Source organism: Falco biarmicus, chromosome 4, assembly GCF_023638135.1.
Source record: "Falco biarmicus isolate bFalBia1 chromosome 4, bFalBia1.pri, whole genome shotgun sequence".
NCBI lineage: Eukaryota > Metazoa > Chordata > Aves > Falconiformes > Falconidae > Falco > Falco biarmicus.
In genome coordinates, this window is record NC_079291.1 from 102,499,053 (window position 1) to 102,517,068 (window position 18,016).

The 18,016-nt window shown below is 50.8% G+C and overlaps 2 protein-coding genes across 5 annotated transcripts in view; one reads left to right on the forward strand and one right to left on the reverse strand.

Moving 5' to 3' along the window:
- The first annotated feature begins 746 nt into the window (after window positions 1-746).
- Window positions 747-6,601, forward strand: DNASE1L3 (deoxyribonuclease 1 like 3). 2 transcript variants are annotated; one of them, XM_056335786.1, is made up of 8 exons: window positions 747-995; window positions 2,639-2,727; window positions 3,292-3,384; window positions 3,673-3,785; window positions 4,330-4,442; window positions 4,803-4,960; window positions 5,856-5,952; window positions 6,209-6,601. In XM_056335786.1, the coding sequence occupies exons 1-8, from the start codon at window positions 864-866 to the stop codon at window positions 6,335-6,337; spliced, it is 924 nt and encodes a 307-aa protein (XP_056191761.1). In that variant the 5' UTR covers window positions 747-863; the 3' UTR covers window positions 6,338-6,601. The 2 variants fall into 2 exon arrangements, with proteins under 2 accessions (XP_056191761.1, XP_056191762.1); XM_056335787.1 differs by lacking the exon at window positions 747-995 and having other exon boundaries at window positions 3,244-3,384.
- A 9,473-nt stretch (window positions 6,602-16,074) lies between these two features.
- The window catches only part of FLNB (filamin B), a 73,618-nt gene continuing 71,676 nt past the window's right edge, over window positions 16,075-18,016 (reverse strand). For all 3 annotated transcript variants that reach the window (XM_056336959.1, XM_056336960.1, XM_056336958.1), the window contains one exon: window positions 16,075-17,884. In XM_056336959.1, the coding sequence (XP_056192934.1) occupies window positions 17,697-17,884 (188 nt within the window). In that variant the 3' untranslated portion in view covers window positions 16,075-17,696. The remainder of the gene's footprint in view (window positions 17,885-18,016) is intronic.

The window sequence follows — 18,016 nt, forward strand, 5'->3', positions numbered from 1 at the left end:
TACCACACAGCACGAGCCAGACCCACGTGCACACATCTTGGGTCACCAGCCTAAGACTGCTACACTGGGGACACTTGGCCAGGCGCCTGGGGGGCAGCGCCTGGGGGCATCGTGTACCTTCTCACAGCTGCACTGCAGCGGCTGAGCCAGCAGCCTCCCCCTTAGCAGTGGGCAAACAAATGTGGCCGTCCCACAGCAGAGCACATCACAGCTGTGGGCAGAGGGAGAAGTGGGTAAAAGTGCACAGCCTGGGGCAATAGACAGTTCATTGCTTTCTTATGGCGTGACTTTCCAACCACCACGAAAGCAGAACAAAACATGGACATGGTCAAAACCTCCATGTCCAGGGTGTCCCACCACCATCAGCTTCCACTGGGGCTTCTGGTGTACACCTCCTCCAGACCCCCTCTTCTCCCCACTGCTGCTTCCCAGACCCTTTCACCATCTATCCATCCACCTCCTGGTCTTGACCTCTAGTCTGGGGTGGCCCAGGGAGCCTGGTCCTGCCCCAGCACTGCCTGGGGTGGTCCCAGCCGGTACCCAGGCATGGCAGGCATACCACAGTAGGTGCCTCCCTGTGGGGAGGGATGCTGGGGTCTGGCAGAGCAGTAGCGGTTGCTCCTCCAGGGTGGGGAGGTTGGCTCGGAAGAACCGGTTTTCCCCCAAGGCAGAAGTTCAAAGTCTCCATGTTGCTTTGAGCTGGGAGATGGAAGCGAGGGGAAGGAGGAAATGGCAATTCCTGTTCATGTTCGTGATCGACACTGCTGACTGCTCAGTTTGACCTCCCAACTACCACAAACACACACACACATATATATTTATAGGCACACTCACAGCAACTCATTTTGTCCAAGTCCCTGAAGATGTTGCTCTTCATCTTGCTTTTGCTCTGCAATTTCAGCCCATCTCTGAGCCTAAAAATCTGCTCCTTCAATGTGAGGTCTCTTGGAGAAACTAAAATAGCCAGACCTGAAGTCGTCGATGCCGTGGTAAAGGTATGTTCATTTGCCTGGATGGGACAGACATTGAGCTTTCCAAAGATTTCTTAGTTGCATAATGTTGCACTTTTTTACCTTTTTGTAGTTGAATTTCAAGTAAAAGCAACAAATGAATAATTAAATAATGTTATACTCTTACAGTAAAAATCAGCCTGTGGTTAAGTAGGATGTTTGCTGTTATTTTAGCTTGCATGGGAATACAACAGAAACAACATTTGCTGTTTCTTTTGGAAATGGAGTTAGGAAAGGAGGAAAACCTCTGTGCACAGTAAAAATAGTTTTCATTTTGAATCCACAGAGCTTTATTTTGTGATACATTATTTACCTTGTTTATGTGCTAATTATTCTGAAATATTCTTGTATAATTAAACATATTCTCAGGACAGCAGAAAGTATCATATTAGAGTGTGTACAAAATTGAAAAGCCTGGCTGCTGATTTATTAAAACAAGCCCTCACCATCAGGCTTCCTCTGCAGCAGCTGAAGATAACTCAGCTTTTTAAAAGAAGCATGTTTTGGATTTGTAGCTTTTGTAAGTGCTCTCCAAGATGCCACCAGTGCTGGGTGTTAGCAGGGTGGCTGTGCGTGCCGAAGGGCAGCAGTGAGGAATGCCACCATTTAGTTGGGTTTTAATCCTTTCACTGCAAACTGCTGGAGAAGAGGGGTTTGCTTGGGGTTTGCGTTTCTAGACTGTTCTTCCTGTACTGTCAGCGCCGTGGGCAATATATTAATTTCTACAAGTTTCAGGGGGGAAAAAGGGGCTTTTCCCCCATGAGTATCACCCATAACATTTGAAAAGCAATAAAACTGGGGGAATAAGGAAGCCCCTGAGCACGCCACGGTGTGGAGTGAGCCGGGCTTGCCTGTGGGGAATCCCAGCGCCGGCAGTGGGAGCTGAGAGAGGCTGGGGCAGCCCTCCCCCACCCGGGCACCCTGCAGCCCCTTGCAGTGCTGCAGCCCACAAGTGCCGGGACCCTGTTTTCAGACCGGGGGTTGCTTTGTGCTCCACAGGCTATTTCAGAGGGGTCTGCAACAGATGACTGGGATGGGCAAACGCTGACAGCACGGGCGGCTTTCAGAAGGCATAGCATAGCTGCAGGACCCTAGGGGTGCGTGCACCAGAAAAAGGATGAAAACCATTGCAGCTGGTTGATGATAGACCCTAATGGCTCCCCTCAGTGCCCCCAAAACCTCCTGCCACATCCATCTGGGCTCTGAGTGAATTGGGATGCTTGTGTGCAGCACCGGTCCAAAGCAGAGAAGAAAACCCATGTGGGAAGGGCAAGGAGGAGCAAGAAGCGTGACCGAGTGGGTAGGGGGGCACAGGGCAGTACCCCGGCAGTGCTCTCGCTGCCCCTTTCTTTCCAGACTTCCTCCTCAGCATCAAGCCCAGGAGTTTTTCAACAAACTCGAAACTGCTCTGCTTCAGAGTTCCCTCTCCCAGCTCCCGCGAGGGAGTGAGACTGCTTTGAAAGCAGAAGGGCTTTGCTCCGCTGCCCACCCCCACCCCAGCTCCAGGGCAGACACTGCTTCTTCCATAAAGGACTTCTCACGCACCAGTTACCACTTCTTTCTAACCTCTTTCTAACTCTCCAAAACCCACCAGCATGCAAACTTGCTTCTGCTTCTTCCCCTTGCAGATCATTTCTCGCTGTGACATCGTGCTGCTGATGGAAATAAAGGAGAACAAGAACCGGATTTGTCCTTTCCTGGTGGAGAAGCTCACCAGGTAAGGTGGCCATGGGCAAGTAAGCAAATATTGGGAAAGATGCTTGGCAAGAGCCCTACTCTGCTCAGCGCTGCCTTCTGGGGCGAAAGCTCAGGGTCTGGGCTCCGTCCCAGCCATGGAGGCAGGACCCCAGGACCCCAGGCTCTGGCAGCCTCACTGAAGGCCAGGAGCAAAGCCAGCTCCAGACCACTGTAGGACATGTATTTTTCAATCAAAATAACCAGGTTAGATTCAATTCATTAAAGATTAACTCTTGAAGGAAAACAGAAGGGAGGGACGGGCCCTTGCCTGGCTAGCGGCAGGGCAGCCGCCTTTCTGCAGGGTTGGGGGCTGCTTGGGATTGGGGGCTGCCTGTCTGGAGTGACAGTCTGGAGGGAAAAGCAGAGTACACCCAGCTGAAGGAGGGACAGAGGCTGCAATGAGTAGGGAAGGGGTATTGTCCCTACTACCTGCTGCTGAGGTCAGGCAGGCAACATCCCCTGCCCTTGGGCACAGGCAGAATTATCTGCTCCTCAGCCCCTCGTGAATGCAGAAACAAAGGCAGCAACACCCCTTTCCTTCCAGTCAGCTGAGGGGGCCGAAGGAGGACTACAGCTGTGTGGTCAGCGAGAGGCTGGGAAGGAAGAGCTACAAGGAGCAGTACGCCTTCATCTACAGGTCAGCGAGCTCCCCTGGCCACCAAGCCAGCCCCTCACCTGCCCTCCCGGCTGGCAGCCTTGTAGAGCCGCGGTGGTGGCTTTGCTCCGAGGGAGCCGGAGAGGTGCAGGCTGCATGGATGGGATGGGCTGTGCCTGGGTGTGGGGATCACCCCAGGTGCAGCCACCAGCATGGCTGTATCTGTCCCAGACTAAGGCCTGGGGGCTGGACCAGAGCATGGAGTCAGTGTTAGACATGTCCCAGCGAGCTGCGAGCGTGCCATCCCCTACCCTGTTTATCCTGCTGCAGGCAGCATCTGGTATCAGTGAAACAAACCTACCAGTACCCTGACACCCAGCCCGGGGATGAGGATGCCTTCTCCAGAGCGCCCTTCACCATCTGGTTCCAGTCTCCAAAAACCGGTGAGATGTTTCAGAAACAAATCACTCGCCCATCGACGAATCTCATGCAGCAAGAAAAGCACCAGCTGGACCCGAGCGCGTGGTGGGGGCAGGCGAAAGGGGCCGCATCTTGCCCCGCCCCCCCCCGCATTTCCCTACAAGAGCAGCATTCAGCCCTTGGGGCTGCTGCCTCTGGCATCGCCCACAGCTCAGCACACGCTGCAGCCCCTGGGAAGCTGCTGCCATGGGCAGTGGTGTGGCAGATGTGCTCCGTGCTGCCGGCGTGGCCATGGCAGCAGCGATTGCCGTGGGTTTTTCCATATTGGAGCGGGGTTTGCCTGGTCCTGGCGCAGCACCTTGTCGTATCGCAGCGTAACTGTGGCTGGGCAGCTGGTGGAGGGCACGGTGCGATTACCCAGCAATTGCCTCTGATCCACAGCCAGGGCAGAGGCTGCTGCTTCTTCAGAGAAACCTTCTTGCTTCCAAGTTGGTCTCTTGTTTCTTTGTGATTCATTGTGTGCGTAACCATTACATTTTTTTCCTCTTCTTTTGCCATGTTTTTAAGCTGTCAAAGAGTTTGCTATAATCCCTCTGCACACCACACCGGAGACAGCAGTACGGGAGATTGATGAGCTCTATGATGTGTATTTAGATGTAAAACAGCGCTGGAAAACTGAGGTTAGTTGCCACATCTGTGTTACTAACAGCGGCTTTGGTACTGAGTCATCTGGCACACTATTCTCTATTCCAGCCTGATAACCTTAAAACCATTAATAAACCCCAGATTTTGAGTACTTCTTTGATGTGTTTTCACCAAGTTCTCCACATTTTAATCAGTAAACTTTGTGTAAAATCAGTAAACCAGCATGCTTTGGTGGTGCACCCAGCAGAAAGGAGAAGCCCCACTGCACCCAATGAGCGCTTGCTATTTGAGCTGTAATGGCTATCGGGAGCATCCTTTGACCCTAAACATCCTTGCCAGTCTTCTTTTGAAGAGCTGTCCTCATTACTGCTTTTGAAAACCCCTCTGCCTTCCAGAACTTCATCTTCATGGGGGACTTTAACGCTGGATGCAGCTATGTTCCCCAAAAACAGTGGAAGAACATCCGGCTGAGGACTTACCCTGAATTCATCTGGCTAATTGGTGACAAAAATGACACAACGGTGAAGAGGAGCACAAGCTGCCCATATGACAGGTAAAGGTTTCACTGTCAAAGCATTCTCTGTTTACCACTCTCAGAGAAAAAAAAGTATATCGAAAGGTGTCAGTGACTGTCAGATAAAGCAAATGTGCATGAGGCCTTCAAAGATAAAACAGTGTCCAGGGGGAAATGAGATCTGAATACTTCTAGTCAGGAGCACACAGCACTTTGCAGGCTGGTTGGCAAGCAGTTTTGCAGAAAGGGCAAAATTTCATGCAAGAACCAGCTGTTGCTGTGGCTTAGGTGAAGATAAATGCCGGACAGCTATGCAGCGCTTCTCATCCACAGGGAGCCCTGCAGACACCCTGGCAGAAGGTGCTGCTGCACCTCCCTGCTGGCTTTGTGCCATGGTTTTGGCTCTTGCATTTGTAATTTGGATTGACAAATGCAAAGTCTGGTTCTGCTCAGGAGGTGGGACGCCTTGCCTTCCTCCGGGCACATGGCAAGTCGTGCTGCTACGTGCAGCTCCCTCAGCAGGGACAAATACATCAGCCTGTTAGAGCCCAGAGTAAGTCAAGACTTAAATGTCTTGCAGAACGAGCTTCTGGATCAAAGCAGGACTTCACTGAGACTCCAGTCACTGGCTTCCTATGATTTTTGTATCCAAAGTACAGCTTTGAACTTTGCAGCACTGTTGGGGTGGGTTTAGATAGAAGTAATTTGGCCAATGCATGCAAATATTTAGATGCCTCGCTGCCAAGGAAAGCAATCAGCCAGACTCAGCAGGAGGCAGGTGCTGACATCTCTGAGTGGGCAGCCCGCGGGTAAGGATAAACCATGTGCAGCTGTGACTCCATCAAGGCCACCTCCCTGGTCACTGGCTCTGTGCAGCTTGGCTGCTGCTGGCTGTGCACGTCATAACAGCACCCCCATTCCTTGCTCCTTGCAGGATCGTGGTCAGCGGGCAGAAGCTCATCCATGCCATCGTGCCACACTCTGTCAGTGTCTTCGATTTCCAGAAGAACTTTCAGATGACTGAGGAGCAGGTAGGCACAGCACCGCCTCTGCAGCAGAGGGGCAAGAGCTAACACAGGGGCTCAAAGCCAATGCTGTCCAGGCAGTTTTGAACACAGTCTTGGCCATAAAACCATTGCAGCCTCCCAAAGTGATGCAATGCTAGCATTGCACCTCCCCGCATCCACCACTGCACATCCACTTCCCCACCATCCCAATGAGACCCCCTGGGGCAGGGTTTGGCAAGAGCATGGTGGCCAGCTCCCAACCCCTCTCCTTGTCTTGTAGGCACTGGGGGTGAGCGACCACTTCCCAGTAGAATTTGAGTTAAAAACAAAAGGTGGCTTCTTCAACTGGCTGAAATCAAAGTTCTCGAAGAGCAGGAGACCAAGAAAGAGCCGCCACTCAAGCTCATGAGCATGCTGAGTCCTCTCAAGTGGTGTGGAAATACACAGATGCCAGCAGATCCTGTAGAAGACTGATGTAGATATACTTAACAGCAAGTGCAATATTTAGTGGAAAAAACCCAAATATTTTGTTAAAGTTCAAATATTTTGGGTGAGAAGGCAAATTAAACCTTCAGGTTATTTTCCTCATAGTATGCAAAAATAAATCAGTTAGAAGCAGCATACTATACTTACTGTATTGACAAATAAAAGGAGCTACTGCAAGGGTAAAAAACTTTCGTGTGCTTCATCTCTAACACCTGAAGGGCAGGGACCTCCATGCGTTCTCGTTCACGGGGGCTCTGCAGCTCTGCCAGGGCAGGATTAAAACAACCTTTCTGCATCGTGTGCGTGCGTGTATGTGTGTGTGTATGCTTCAGAGCTGCAACCAGAGGTCTGTGCCTGGTGATTTGCAATTGTAAAATGTTGTTAACTTAGATTACTTGCTCCGCGTGGGTTTGAAACTGCTCATAGCACTGGGGGCTTGGGGCAAGGCAGGAAGAAAAGGCAGAGGGACAGGCAGTGAGAGCCCCTTTTCTGCACTAACCCAGTCAGGAGCAGGAGGAAGAGAGCGCTGGTGGTTCTCACTCCTGCCTGCCTGCCAGCTGCCATCACCTTGCCTGCAAAGCTCAGGTGAGAAGTCCTGCAGATCCCAGGTGACAGCACTGCCAACAGAGAAGGTCATAAAACTTACACTAAAATATGATTTCAGCATCCTGACACAGAAGCGAGCTGCATCTCCCCCCACCCCAAAACCTCGATGACCCCCAAAAGTTCTCTGATGAACCAGACTTTAATGATGATTATTTAACACAGTGGTGCAGGGATCTGCTCTCTCAGCTCAGCCCACAGGCTGTATTTGAGTGCAGACCAAACCTTGTCACACAGATGGCATCTGAAAAGTGGGAATGATCCAACTGTCAGCAGAGGCAAACGTTCACCTCCCTTCATCAACAGCCCCTGGTTTGTCTGCTGGTGGGGCAGGGAGGGAGGGCTAGCAAGGGAGACAGGCTCTTAGGGGAGGCAGACAGTTCGGCTTTTGTGAAACTCACTGTCCAGGGAGAAAGAATTTGAGGAAAGAAACTAAATTGAGAGTAGGTTATCCCAGGGGTGTGTGTGCAGGGCAGACAACAAATCCTCCAACTTTCAGTAGCAATTAATCTTGAAACGATACAGCATTTCATAAGCTCCCTCGGTTATACTCCAGTCAAGGCAAAAGGAAAGAGACTGATTTAGAACAAATATTTACATTAGGATTTTTATAGAAATGTCAATGTCTGGCTGACAGCAGCGATGGTTCATGTAAAGGCTGGAATCAATCTAAGTCTGTGGCTTTGCATCTTAGTCCTACGTAAGTCCCTACTCTTTCTTGGCTTTCAGAAAGAAGCAGGGCGCAAAGTAAATCACACTCCAGGAAAGCAATAATGGATATATTCAATCAAGAAAAACACTTAATTACGGCTAAGTTTTACTGAAAATCTTTGTCCTTATTTGCAACATCAAATAGAATCAATCCCTTACCCAGCATTTGAAGATAAGAGGTGTGGCTGGAGAGCAGCTGCTGCTGTGCTGCAGCCTCAGGATTCGGTCTGGAGAGGCTGGCTTGGCCTGGCGTGGAGTGAATTCTCTTCAGAGCAGCTCGTATGGGGCTCTGCTTTGGGTTTGTGCTGAAAACAGCCTTGATAACACAGGGAGGTTTCTGTTGTTGCTGAGCAGCTTGCACAGAGCCAAGGGCTTCTCTGCTCCTCACCCCACCCCACAGCGAGGGGGCTGGGGGGCACAAGGAGTTGGGGAGGGGGGGGGACACAACACAGGCAGGACAGCTGACCCCCGCTGACCAAAGGGATATCCCATACCATATGGCAGCATGCTCAGCTTATAGACCTGGGGGAAGGAGGAGGAAGGTGGACACATTCGGAGTTAGAACCTTTTGTCTTCCTGAATAAGTGTTACCCACGATGAAGCCCTGCTTTCCCGGGGACGGCTGAACACCTGCCTGCCACGGGAATGGGTGCATGAATTCCTTGGCTTGCTTCGCTTGCGTGTCTGGCTTTTGTTTTACTTATTAAACTGTCTTTATCTCAACCCATGAGTTTTCCCACTTTTACTCTGCTGATTATCCCCGCATCCCACCAGGGGGGAGTGGGTGAGCATGGGGCTTAGTTGCCAACTGGGATTAAACCACAACATGATCCTGTTACAGAAAGGCTAAAGGTTTGACTGGCAGAGACATCTTAATGCAAAACGATGCCCTTCTGTGAAGAGCTGGGATGCACTTTTGTGGGGCTCAAGGCACACAGAGGGCATCTACACATGGTTCATAACATCGGATAGGGGCTGGGCAGTGTCCAAAGCTTGTACAGTCAGCACAGTCAGTCTCTATAGATATTCCTGTCTCTATTCCATATATTCATTAGACAATACTATAATTACATCCTAAAATGTTTAACAGTTCATGTCATCTCTAGATTTTTCTCACATGGGGTATCATTACCTCGCTGTCCCAACTGCAAAGGTGGTTTTAAGTTGTTGCAGCCTGCAGGAGCCTCGATGTATTCTGCAGCCAGAAAAAAACGTTTTTCTTTTGATGAATGAGGCTTCCTGAGCTTTATTTATGATCAAACAGAAGTTTTATGCTGGGAATCTGCAATAGCCTGGAAAGACTGTCTCATGCAAGCCAGGTCTCAGATCATGGCTGGGAGAGAAACAAAGCAGCTCTTCAGAAGCTGAAAACTCCTTTCCTCCACAGCAGCCTTGGCTAGGAGAGGACACAGAGCAGATAGGGTTCAGCTGAACAAACAGTGCTAAGGCCCCCAGTCCCTCAGGTCTGGGTCCTTGGGAAGCCCTTCTCCAATGCATGATGCTGGAGGCATCTTTATGTCCCGCAGACCCTAGGTCTCCACCATCCCACAGAGACCCCCTCCCCAGCCCCACAGGAGGTGCCTGCTGCCCTGCACAGAGGTACAGCCAGGACTGCCCCTCGCCCTGTGGAAACCCATGTGAGTATGGGTTTTACTGCCCTTGGAGAGTGAGTCCCTTGGCAGGGAAGTGCCCTTGGCAGGACAAGGCTGTGTGTACCTCCTTTTGTCTCCTTTTAGGTACTGGCAGCAACAGAGGACACAGTAGAGCTGGTACAAAACCCCACAGGGACCCATCTGGCTTGTGTGTTTGGGGTGTCTGTATTCTCAAACACAGACCGATGGAGCATGCACTGTGATTGAATATGCAGCATTAGAGGAACATTAAAAAATTATATTTAAAACATTATCAAACATGCTGGGACGTACTATTTAACAAACTGCACAGAAGGACAGGGGTCAGCGGGACCAGGCTCTGTCCCCTCTCTGCATCATGCAAGTGTCCCCAGCTCTTAAGCCCTTCGGCACGGCAACACCTGTACACAGCACAGCCTTGCTGATTTGGGTTTACATTGATGCTTGCTTCATGTTGCTGAAAGTTCAGCTGTGCACAAACACACACAGACACGTGCAGTTCAAGCCTGAACACCCTCTGCAGCTCCTGCTGCTTCCTCGGCACGTGGGCAACGGGCAAACAGGGACGGGTGCCAAGGCCACCGCCGGTGGGGTTGGGGCTGGGACCCGCGGGCATCCTGTGCCTGACTACACCGGTGTGTCAGCCACGGACAGATGTGTCCGCCACGGACAGATGTGTCAGCCACGGAGAGGCTGCGTTGCCCGGTGGCACAGCAGGGCTGGCAGCACCGACAGCAATCGCAAAGGCAGCAGAATCGAAGCACCAGCCGCTGCGGGACTACCGGGGTCGGCTGCCCCGGGGCCGGCGGGGCGGCGGGAGCAGCTCGGTGCCCCGGGCTGCCCTTGGATGCCCACTGATAAGCACCCACGGCGGAGGAGCGGCGGGGGCTCCCTGGGGGAGGGTCGCACGGCGCCCACGGGGACCCTGCTCCCACTCCGCTATCGCACAGCGCTCAGGCTCCCTGGCGGGGCCGCTCTCCGCCGAGCAAGCCGGGGCGGTGCAGCGCGGAAGGCGAAGACAGCACTCGCCTTTATCCTAGGTGTGTTCGAAAGGAAAACGACCGGGAAAGGCAGCGCCCCCCCGCCCCGCTCCCCCGGGGCCCCCGCAGCCCACCGCCCGGGCCGGGGCCCGCGCCCCCTGCGGGAGCCTTCGGCGGGGCGAGCGCGCCCCCTGGCGGCAGCGGAGGGGCGGGCGGCAGCGCCGAGTGGCGATCCCGGGCGGCGGGGGGGGGGGGGGGGCGGGCAGCGGGCCGGCCCGCAGAGCCCCCCGCCGGGAGCCGGCCCGCCGCTGCCCCCACCCAAGCGCCCCTGGCCTCACTGCGTCCGTACATGAGTTTTGCAGCAAAAAGGCGGCACCGGTTTCGGCCCCGGCGCCGGCTGGCTCCTTGCCCACCGTTATCCCACCGGAAAACCATCGCAGGGCCCGGGGCACACCCACGCAGGAGACCCCTCGGTGTCCCCTCGCCACAGCTGCACCATGAGCATCGGGGCGGCTGGCTGAGCCCCGCAGCGACCCCAGCCCCCCGGGATGCCTTCCATGCCCCACTTCTGCTCGGGGGCGGGGGTCGTACCTGGTCCGGGGGCGGTGTGAGTGACCCCCCCCCCCGCCGTGCCCGCCTGCGGCACGTGCTGCCGACCCCCTTCTCCGGTGCTGGGGGATGCTGCCGTTTGCATGGGGGCTCCTGCAGCCCCCGGCCCACCAGGTTTAGCCCCTTCCCCTCCGCCACCCCAAGGATGGGGCGACCCAAGCTCTGTCACCTGCTATAAAGCCCCGAACGCCCTTTCTGTGCAGGCTGGGTTTCCAGGCGGCGCGAGAAACAAGGTTAAATAGTGCATGTGACACTTTAAATACAGCACCTCAGCTGTCGGGGTTTGCGGAGTATTTTCGGTTAGTCGGGAGACAGATTTATAGAAATTAATTTCCATATTGGCAAAGGAACCAGAACGCTTCCCTGAAAAGCTCCGCAAATGCCGGCGTTTGAGCCGTGACCGCTTTCTGTGCGTCCCAGCCGGGAGGAGGGCCTGACCCCAGCCATCTTCAGGGAAGCCAGATGCAAAATCCTATCCTCCAAAAAAAAAAAAAAAAAAAAAAAAAAAAAGAAACCCCCCAGCAGGACATCACTGTCAGAAAGAAATACCCTCCCAGCATGGCCAGCTCTTCCATGGGGCTCAAAGGAGGCACAGGCTTCCAGCTAAGCACGGATACAAATATTTGCAGTACAAAGGTCCTGCAGAAAGGCAGTTCATCACAGGGAAGAGCTGCCAAACATACCACTGAGTCCTGCTAAATTGTATTACGCCTATATTAATTTTTTTTAACATCGCATATATTAGCCTTTCATTCATGTTACATAAAGAATGTGCTTTAAATCCCAGTCAAATTAATAGAGACATGAGCTATAAATCCAGCCTGATTTTAGTGACAATGGCTTTTTTAAGCATGCAATGTAAATTCACAACTATGAAAATTAACTCTGAAAGTCTGAGAAATTCTGAAAAGCCCATTTAAAAGCATTTTCCCAGGAGGCGCTGGGGAAACAGCCCCACACAAGAGGGAGAGCTGGCAGCGGGGCTGTTTTGATAACCTGCGAGAGGGACCTGCTGAATATTAAGGAATTACTGCAGGCTGTGGTGGAAAAAAATTGATGTAGCCCATCCTGCTGCTTCCTCTCCAGCTCAGATGGAGGCATGAGGATGTGGCACCTTGTGATGGGATGGGAATATCTCTGAGTTCCTGTAACATAGGGAAAAATTCTTTTTTTAAATAAACATTTGCTTACAGGAGTTGGGGAGTTTGCTATTGGAAGGTGTGGGGACCAGGCGGGTTTGCTCCTGGCCCACAGCAATACGGTGGGGCTGGGCACCATCCTACACCACCACTGCTGGCGGCAACACTTCAGACACTCGTTTCTGCTACTTTGGATGTGGATAGAGGATGTATAAAATAAGAAAAACAACCAGGAAAAATAACAATAAAAATAAAATCCTCCCAGCCAGCTGGCACAGAGCAGAGAGTAAACAACTGGGGATGCTGACGGCAGCTTTGCGAGACCCCATTCCCTGCGCACCCAGAGCTGCCCCTCACCTGGCAGAGGCCAAACTGGGCAACCAGTTTCATTTGGCCCATGGGAGAGAGCAGCGCAGGCAGCTGTCATAACAACAAATGCTTTGGAAAGAGTCTTTCCTCAAACAAAAAACACTGTCTAAAAAAGCATTGTGCCATTCCTTGAATTAAGTTTCGTGTAACTCCATCCCAGTTTCTGTCAAGTGATGTCTGCTTATATGTAACCACTTTGGACAGGCTTTTAAATGTGACTAATACGTAGTTTGCTTCCTTTTTTTAAGTAACAAAGGTGCATTGTCTGTACTGCAAGTATATGTCTATGTGGGGTAAAAATAAATTGAAAATAAAATCAAGTCAGTTTAAAACAAATACATTTAGAAGTTAAAACTGAGTAGAGAAAAAAGCAGGTTCTGCATTGGAAACTTCACAACTTTGCTTTCCACAGACAATTAGAGGGAAAACTAATTACAGGGTTTGCATAATCTGACCAAAACCAGAGCCCTGCTAAGCAACACCCCCACCGCCTGCATTGCTAGTACACCCGCTCAGTGCTGTTTGGTGGGTAACGGGAGATCCACTTTGGACGCACATGCACAAAGTGCTTTGTGCAGTCCCAGGCCTGGCATGGACTAGAGACTTACTGCTGAGTAACATCACTAGGAAAATTAAGCATACTGGATTATATTTTATATACGTATTTAAAATAATTAAAGGATTAATTTGAAATCATTTAAAGATTTCATAATTTCAATTATTCAAATCATTTTAAAATATATTTTTTAATTTATTGAAGACCATCACTTATACTGATACTGGAAAGGGTGAAGAGGTACTGCCAGCCCCGCTCTGCCTGCGCACCCTGTGGTCAGCCCTGCCCAGCACCAAACGCCCGAGCTGCCCCACGTTCACCAGCACACCCCAGCACGCCCATCATGGGGGCACGATCTAGCCCGTTAATAAAGGCACTTGGTGCTACACCCCAGGCAGCACCACACCAGGTTTATCATCGTGCACGAAGGACAATATAGCAGGTGACAAATGGCAGGAGAACTATTTTACTGGCACGCAGATGCTGAAGATGACCGGCTCTTGGTGGGCCCCAGATAGATCACCTTCCCCCTCGCCCAAGGCAAGCAGCTGAGCAGAAACAGCACCTTATGCTTTTTGCAAGGAGCTCCACTCCTTGTGGCTGAAGCTACTTTGAAAAGCAAATCCCCATGCTGCCAGGGCGGTGCTGGGCCAAATGACAGAGCTGGCAGTCTGAAGGGCGTGCTGCAGCCTGGGGCCAGCCAGCAGCTGGAATTCCCCATGGCCTGGGATGATGCACAGCCAGGCACTGGAGCCCTGCAGAAGGACGCCCACGGCAAACCAGGACCTTTACGACTGTCAGAGAGCACCTGACAGAGTGCTGTCACGAGCTGCCTCCCCCAGCTAACACGAGACCTCTCGCATCTTTTCTATCAGGCACAATAAAACAAAAGACATTTGTTCACATTTGTGAGTGGTGCAGAAAGCAAGAGCCGTGCTGGCAGCAGGTTTAAGGACACCACGTGTGTGTGAAGGGGCCACCAACCACCTCACCTGCCCCCAGGAGCAGCCTCCAAGGTGCTGAGAAGCAGTGGGTGCTCTCCTGATTGCATTTCTGTAACGGGGCAGCACAAAAATAAAAAATTCTGTTTTGAGTGATGCTCAAGTATACATGATCTTTGCCACATGGCCTCCAGTAACGGCCATCAGAAACAGATGGAGGCAAGGCCAGGGGACACCTGAGGGGTCTGAAGAGGGAACCCCAACAGCTCCCCAAACCAAAGGGGAAGGCCAGTGGGCAGCAAACACAGGCGAGACCCCAGGGTACGGCAGGAACAAGCACAGCACAGGGACAAGAACTGCTACAGGACAGGCTGAGTGTGCAGGTTGTAAGGAGCACCAGCTCCACATCATCTCCAAGAGACCCCTTCTCCTCACCCATCAAGACTAACAAATGCTTCAGGCATCAAAAACCATCAATACCAGACAGGGGGATGGGATGCTCTGGAGAGTTACTGTTCTTAGGCAACTGGTGTGCTGCAGGGACTTACCTTCCACCAGCCACCAAAACATCCAGCGAACCTCCTGGAAATGCAGTGGGTGCCAGCAGGCTTTCCTACGTGGTGGTGCCCTGGCTTATGGGCTGCCTGGGTCACTGGCCACCAGCAGGCAAGTAGCTCCAGCTGGCTACTGAGGGCACTGCCAGATCCAGCCGAGTGCTCACAGGACACTTTGGGCCAGCAGAGGAGGGATGGACGAGTTCCCAGCGGGACTCACAGGTACCATGTGGCCAAATCCTACTGCAAACCACCGCCAAGGAGAGAGATTATAAAAAAAGGACTTAAGTTCAACCAAAGCAGCAGAAAAAAACCACTTCCACAGCTAAAGGCAAACCAAATATGCCAGTCCTCTGTAAATAATGAAGAAAGTGCATCTCATACCATTCCAATTCTACCTGGGAAGAGGCCCTGGGACACCAGTAACCCGGTACACTGACACCCCAGCCCCACAGCTGCCTGCTACGGTGGGCACTGCAAACTGAAACCTTCATCAAGGTGCCAAAGAACAAAAGCAGAGCACAGTACCCACCAAAGCACTGCTCTGTCACCAAGACTAAGTCAGTCCTCAGCTGCCAGAGCTGGTGGAGTTGGCTGAATGTTGCTACCGAAGACGACCTACACAGCATCTTCTCACGCCCACCACCACCGCCAGGTGCTCGCTGTCCTTAGCAAGTCAGTTTTTGTGGCCACCCCGCCGCTGTCAGTGTCCAGGCAAGGCAGGACTGCTTGCTTGAAGCAGAGCTTAGCTTTTGCTGGAGGTAACCTCAGGCAAGGTAACAATCAGGGTCCATCAGCCTCACAGACAGCTCCCATTAATCTCAGCTAATGTTATTAGACCAAGACGCCAAGTGGCAACAGGCAAGAGACGGCCAGACGAAGCAGGGTGCTGGCAAACAAGGGTTACGCAGGCTCAAGGCTCTCCAGGTTTATTCAACCCCAGCTGTATCCAGGGTTATTTTTTTTTGTTTGTTTTGTTTAAAAACATTAAATAGGAGGTTCAGGCTGACATAGCACAAAGCTAATGAAACACAGCTAACTATAAAAAGGAAATAATCTGATAAACCTGGGGCAGGAAAGTTCTTGGCAGCCACTGCGCCTCAGGTTTCAGCAGGGCTTCCAGCCTGTTTGGGAAAACATCTGCTGGTTTCCATGGCCGTGCACAGGAGCCGGCCGGTCCCAGGTGCAGCACCATGCCGGGAACCACCTTCTGCAAACAAGCCCAGCAAGGCTGGAGGGGCCGGCGGGTGCCACAGGCAGCACCCCGGGATCAGACCTGGAACCTGCCGGCACTGCGCCCTGTGCCGGTGTCGTGCCCCATTCATGCTCTGCCCGCCGCCGCCCCATGCGTTCATGCCATGGCTTAAACTTTTGCTAGACATTTTGTTTTAGGTTAAAAAAAAAAAAAGTTTTAGAGGAAAAAAATTAATGTCAGTGAAGTTATGCTGAAGTTTTTTGTGGCTACCTACACGGCTCGTGGGCCAGGGGTTGTTCGGTCTGCCTGCAGCTGCCGCACGCTGTGGCTTTAGTTTGAATTTTACTGACTATATATGAAAGGAATCCAATGTTGTTTTTAACATGCACATTTTTAATGAAGCAAACATTTCTATTTAATAAGTTATAAGATACAATTTTACAATCCTGCATTTTATTCCAGTTTATTTTGTTTTTACTTCCTAGTTTACAATGTAGTGAGCATTTCACATTAAGGCACAATAAAAAGCACAGTAAAAAAAACCCCAACCTTCCTTTATTTTAAACCCCAATGACTGTGCTGGAGAGTAGTGCATCCACACGGAACTACAGAACCGTAAGTGTGAACTTCTCTCTAGGGACAGACAGTGACATTTCAACAAATCCTACCTTCTCCTAATTGCAGAGTTAAAGCTCATTTGGAGAGTTTACTAAAGCCCCAGCAGCTGACAGCAATTCAGATACACACTTGGGAAGTAGCACAGAGTAATCCAGGACAAACAGACAAGTTATAATGGAAGATTTCACTCCCTGTCCTTCAGCAGGAATGCCTTTTGCAGCGTGAAGCGGATTTCAGGAGAGATGAGCATGCCTCAGGCATGTCCTTGGACTGAGATATAATAAAACCACTCACACCAAAACCAGGTTTGTTGATCGGCATTGCTATTATTGGTAAATTTGCACACCCGCCCTCCCTCCCACCCCCATACTCAACTACAGATGTGGGGTCCCATCCCCAGGTTGGCTTCTTTGCACCATCTTAGCTACTCGCCTGGCCACAGCCTCCAGGTAAACTGCCGATCATCTCCCCAGTACACTGCTGTGGTCTGACCTGCATCAATTTTGGGTCACGCAGGCGAGAGCTACACCTGCCTTGGCAAGTTTAGGGGCTTTATTTAACCCAGCCAAACTGGGGGTTGTTCTTAAAATGAATAAAAAGGGTGTGGGGAGTTACCTGTACAGTGACAGAAATCTCACCAGAATCCCAAAGCTAATTAAAAACCGCATTGCTAGCCCTGTGGCCAAAAAGCTACCTATCTAGATTTACAAAGCATTAACATCGAAAGGCTGAAAGCTTCCAGAAATTCATTTTCAGTCTGCTTTTGGCTTGCTATAAAAGATAAACTTTTCCTAAATGTAAACCATTAGCAAAGCATTTTCAGAGACATTTTAAATTTGAGTGGTAAAGCCACCTTTAGTAGCTTTTTATAATGTTAAGCGTTAAAATTGATCAAGTATACAAAGGCACCTGTTATAGTACCAGTTTTACCTCATTTCTTTACAGAAAAGAATTTGAACTGGGGACAGCCGAAGTCATATTCCATAACTAAACCGTAAAGTCTCCAGTCAAATAAAATCAGTAGTTAAGATACCCAATTACAAAGACAAATTCCAGTTCTCAATTAACATCTAAAGCCTTTAACATCCACAAGGGAAATTAGTGTCTATTTATCCACATGATTCTCCAAATGTTAACAGTGACCTGGACAGTACTGCAAAGGTACAATTTGAGGAGGACATTAAATAGATTGACATTAGGTTGGTAAGTAGGATAGAAGTGAAATGCTTGTAAAAAATAGTTACAGAGTTTACTTCTGACTGTATTGAAATGTGAGCCGTGTGTATCTAGATACTGCATTTTGCAACAAGACTGCACCTGGTATAACTCTACATCTGAACTGCAGACACAAAGGTTGACTCTGATGCTCAGCGAGTTTAAGGAACGGTGACATGGAAGGGACTGCCAGGGATGTGCTCGTCACCCCATTTCACCGCCAGGATATAGTCACCCCTTTCCTTGACGACATACGTTACGTTGTACTGGTGGCTCCCCAGATGTTTGATGGATACCTCTTCGCAGGGTATTGTAGGTCCGTGGACGCCAACTAACAACATATTTGAACCTACAGCAAAATAAGAGACTGTTAGCGCTCCTCAACTTAAATAAACAAGCATAGTTGTACCATAATATATTGGCTCCATAACACATGGATTCTGTTATTTTAATTCACATAGTGGTAGCCAAGTTAATTTGG

Coding starts and splice junctions, on each gene's coding strand:
- DNASE1L3 (XM_056335786.1), top strand. CDS start 864: ATGTTGCTCTTCATCTTGCTTTTGCTCTGCAATTTCAGCCCATCTCTG. Junction 4,443..4,802: donor AACAGCGCTGGAAAACTGAG/GTTAGTTGCCAC, acceptor TCTGCCTTCCAG/AACTTCATCTTCATGGGGGA. Junction 4,961..5,855: donor ACAAGCTGCCCATATGACAG/GTAAAGGTTTCA, acceptor TGCTCCTTGCAG/GATCGTGGTCAGCGGGCAGA.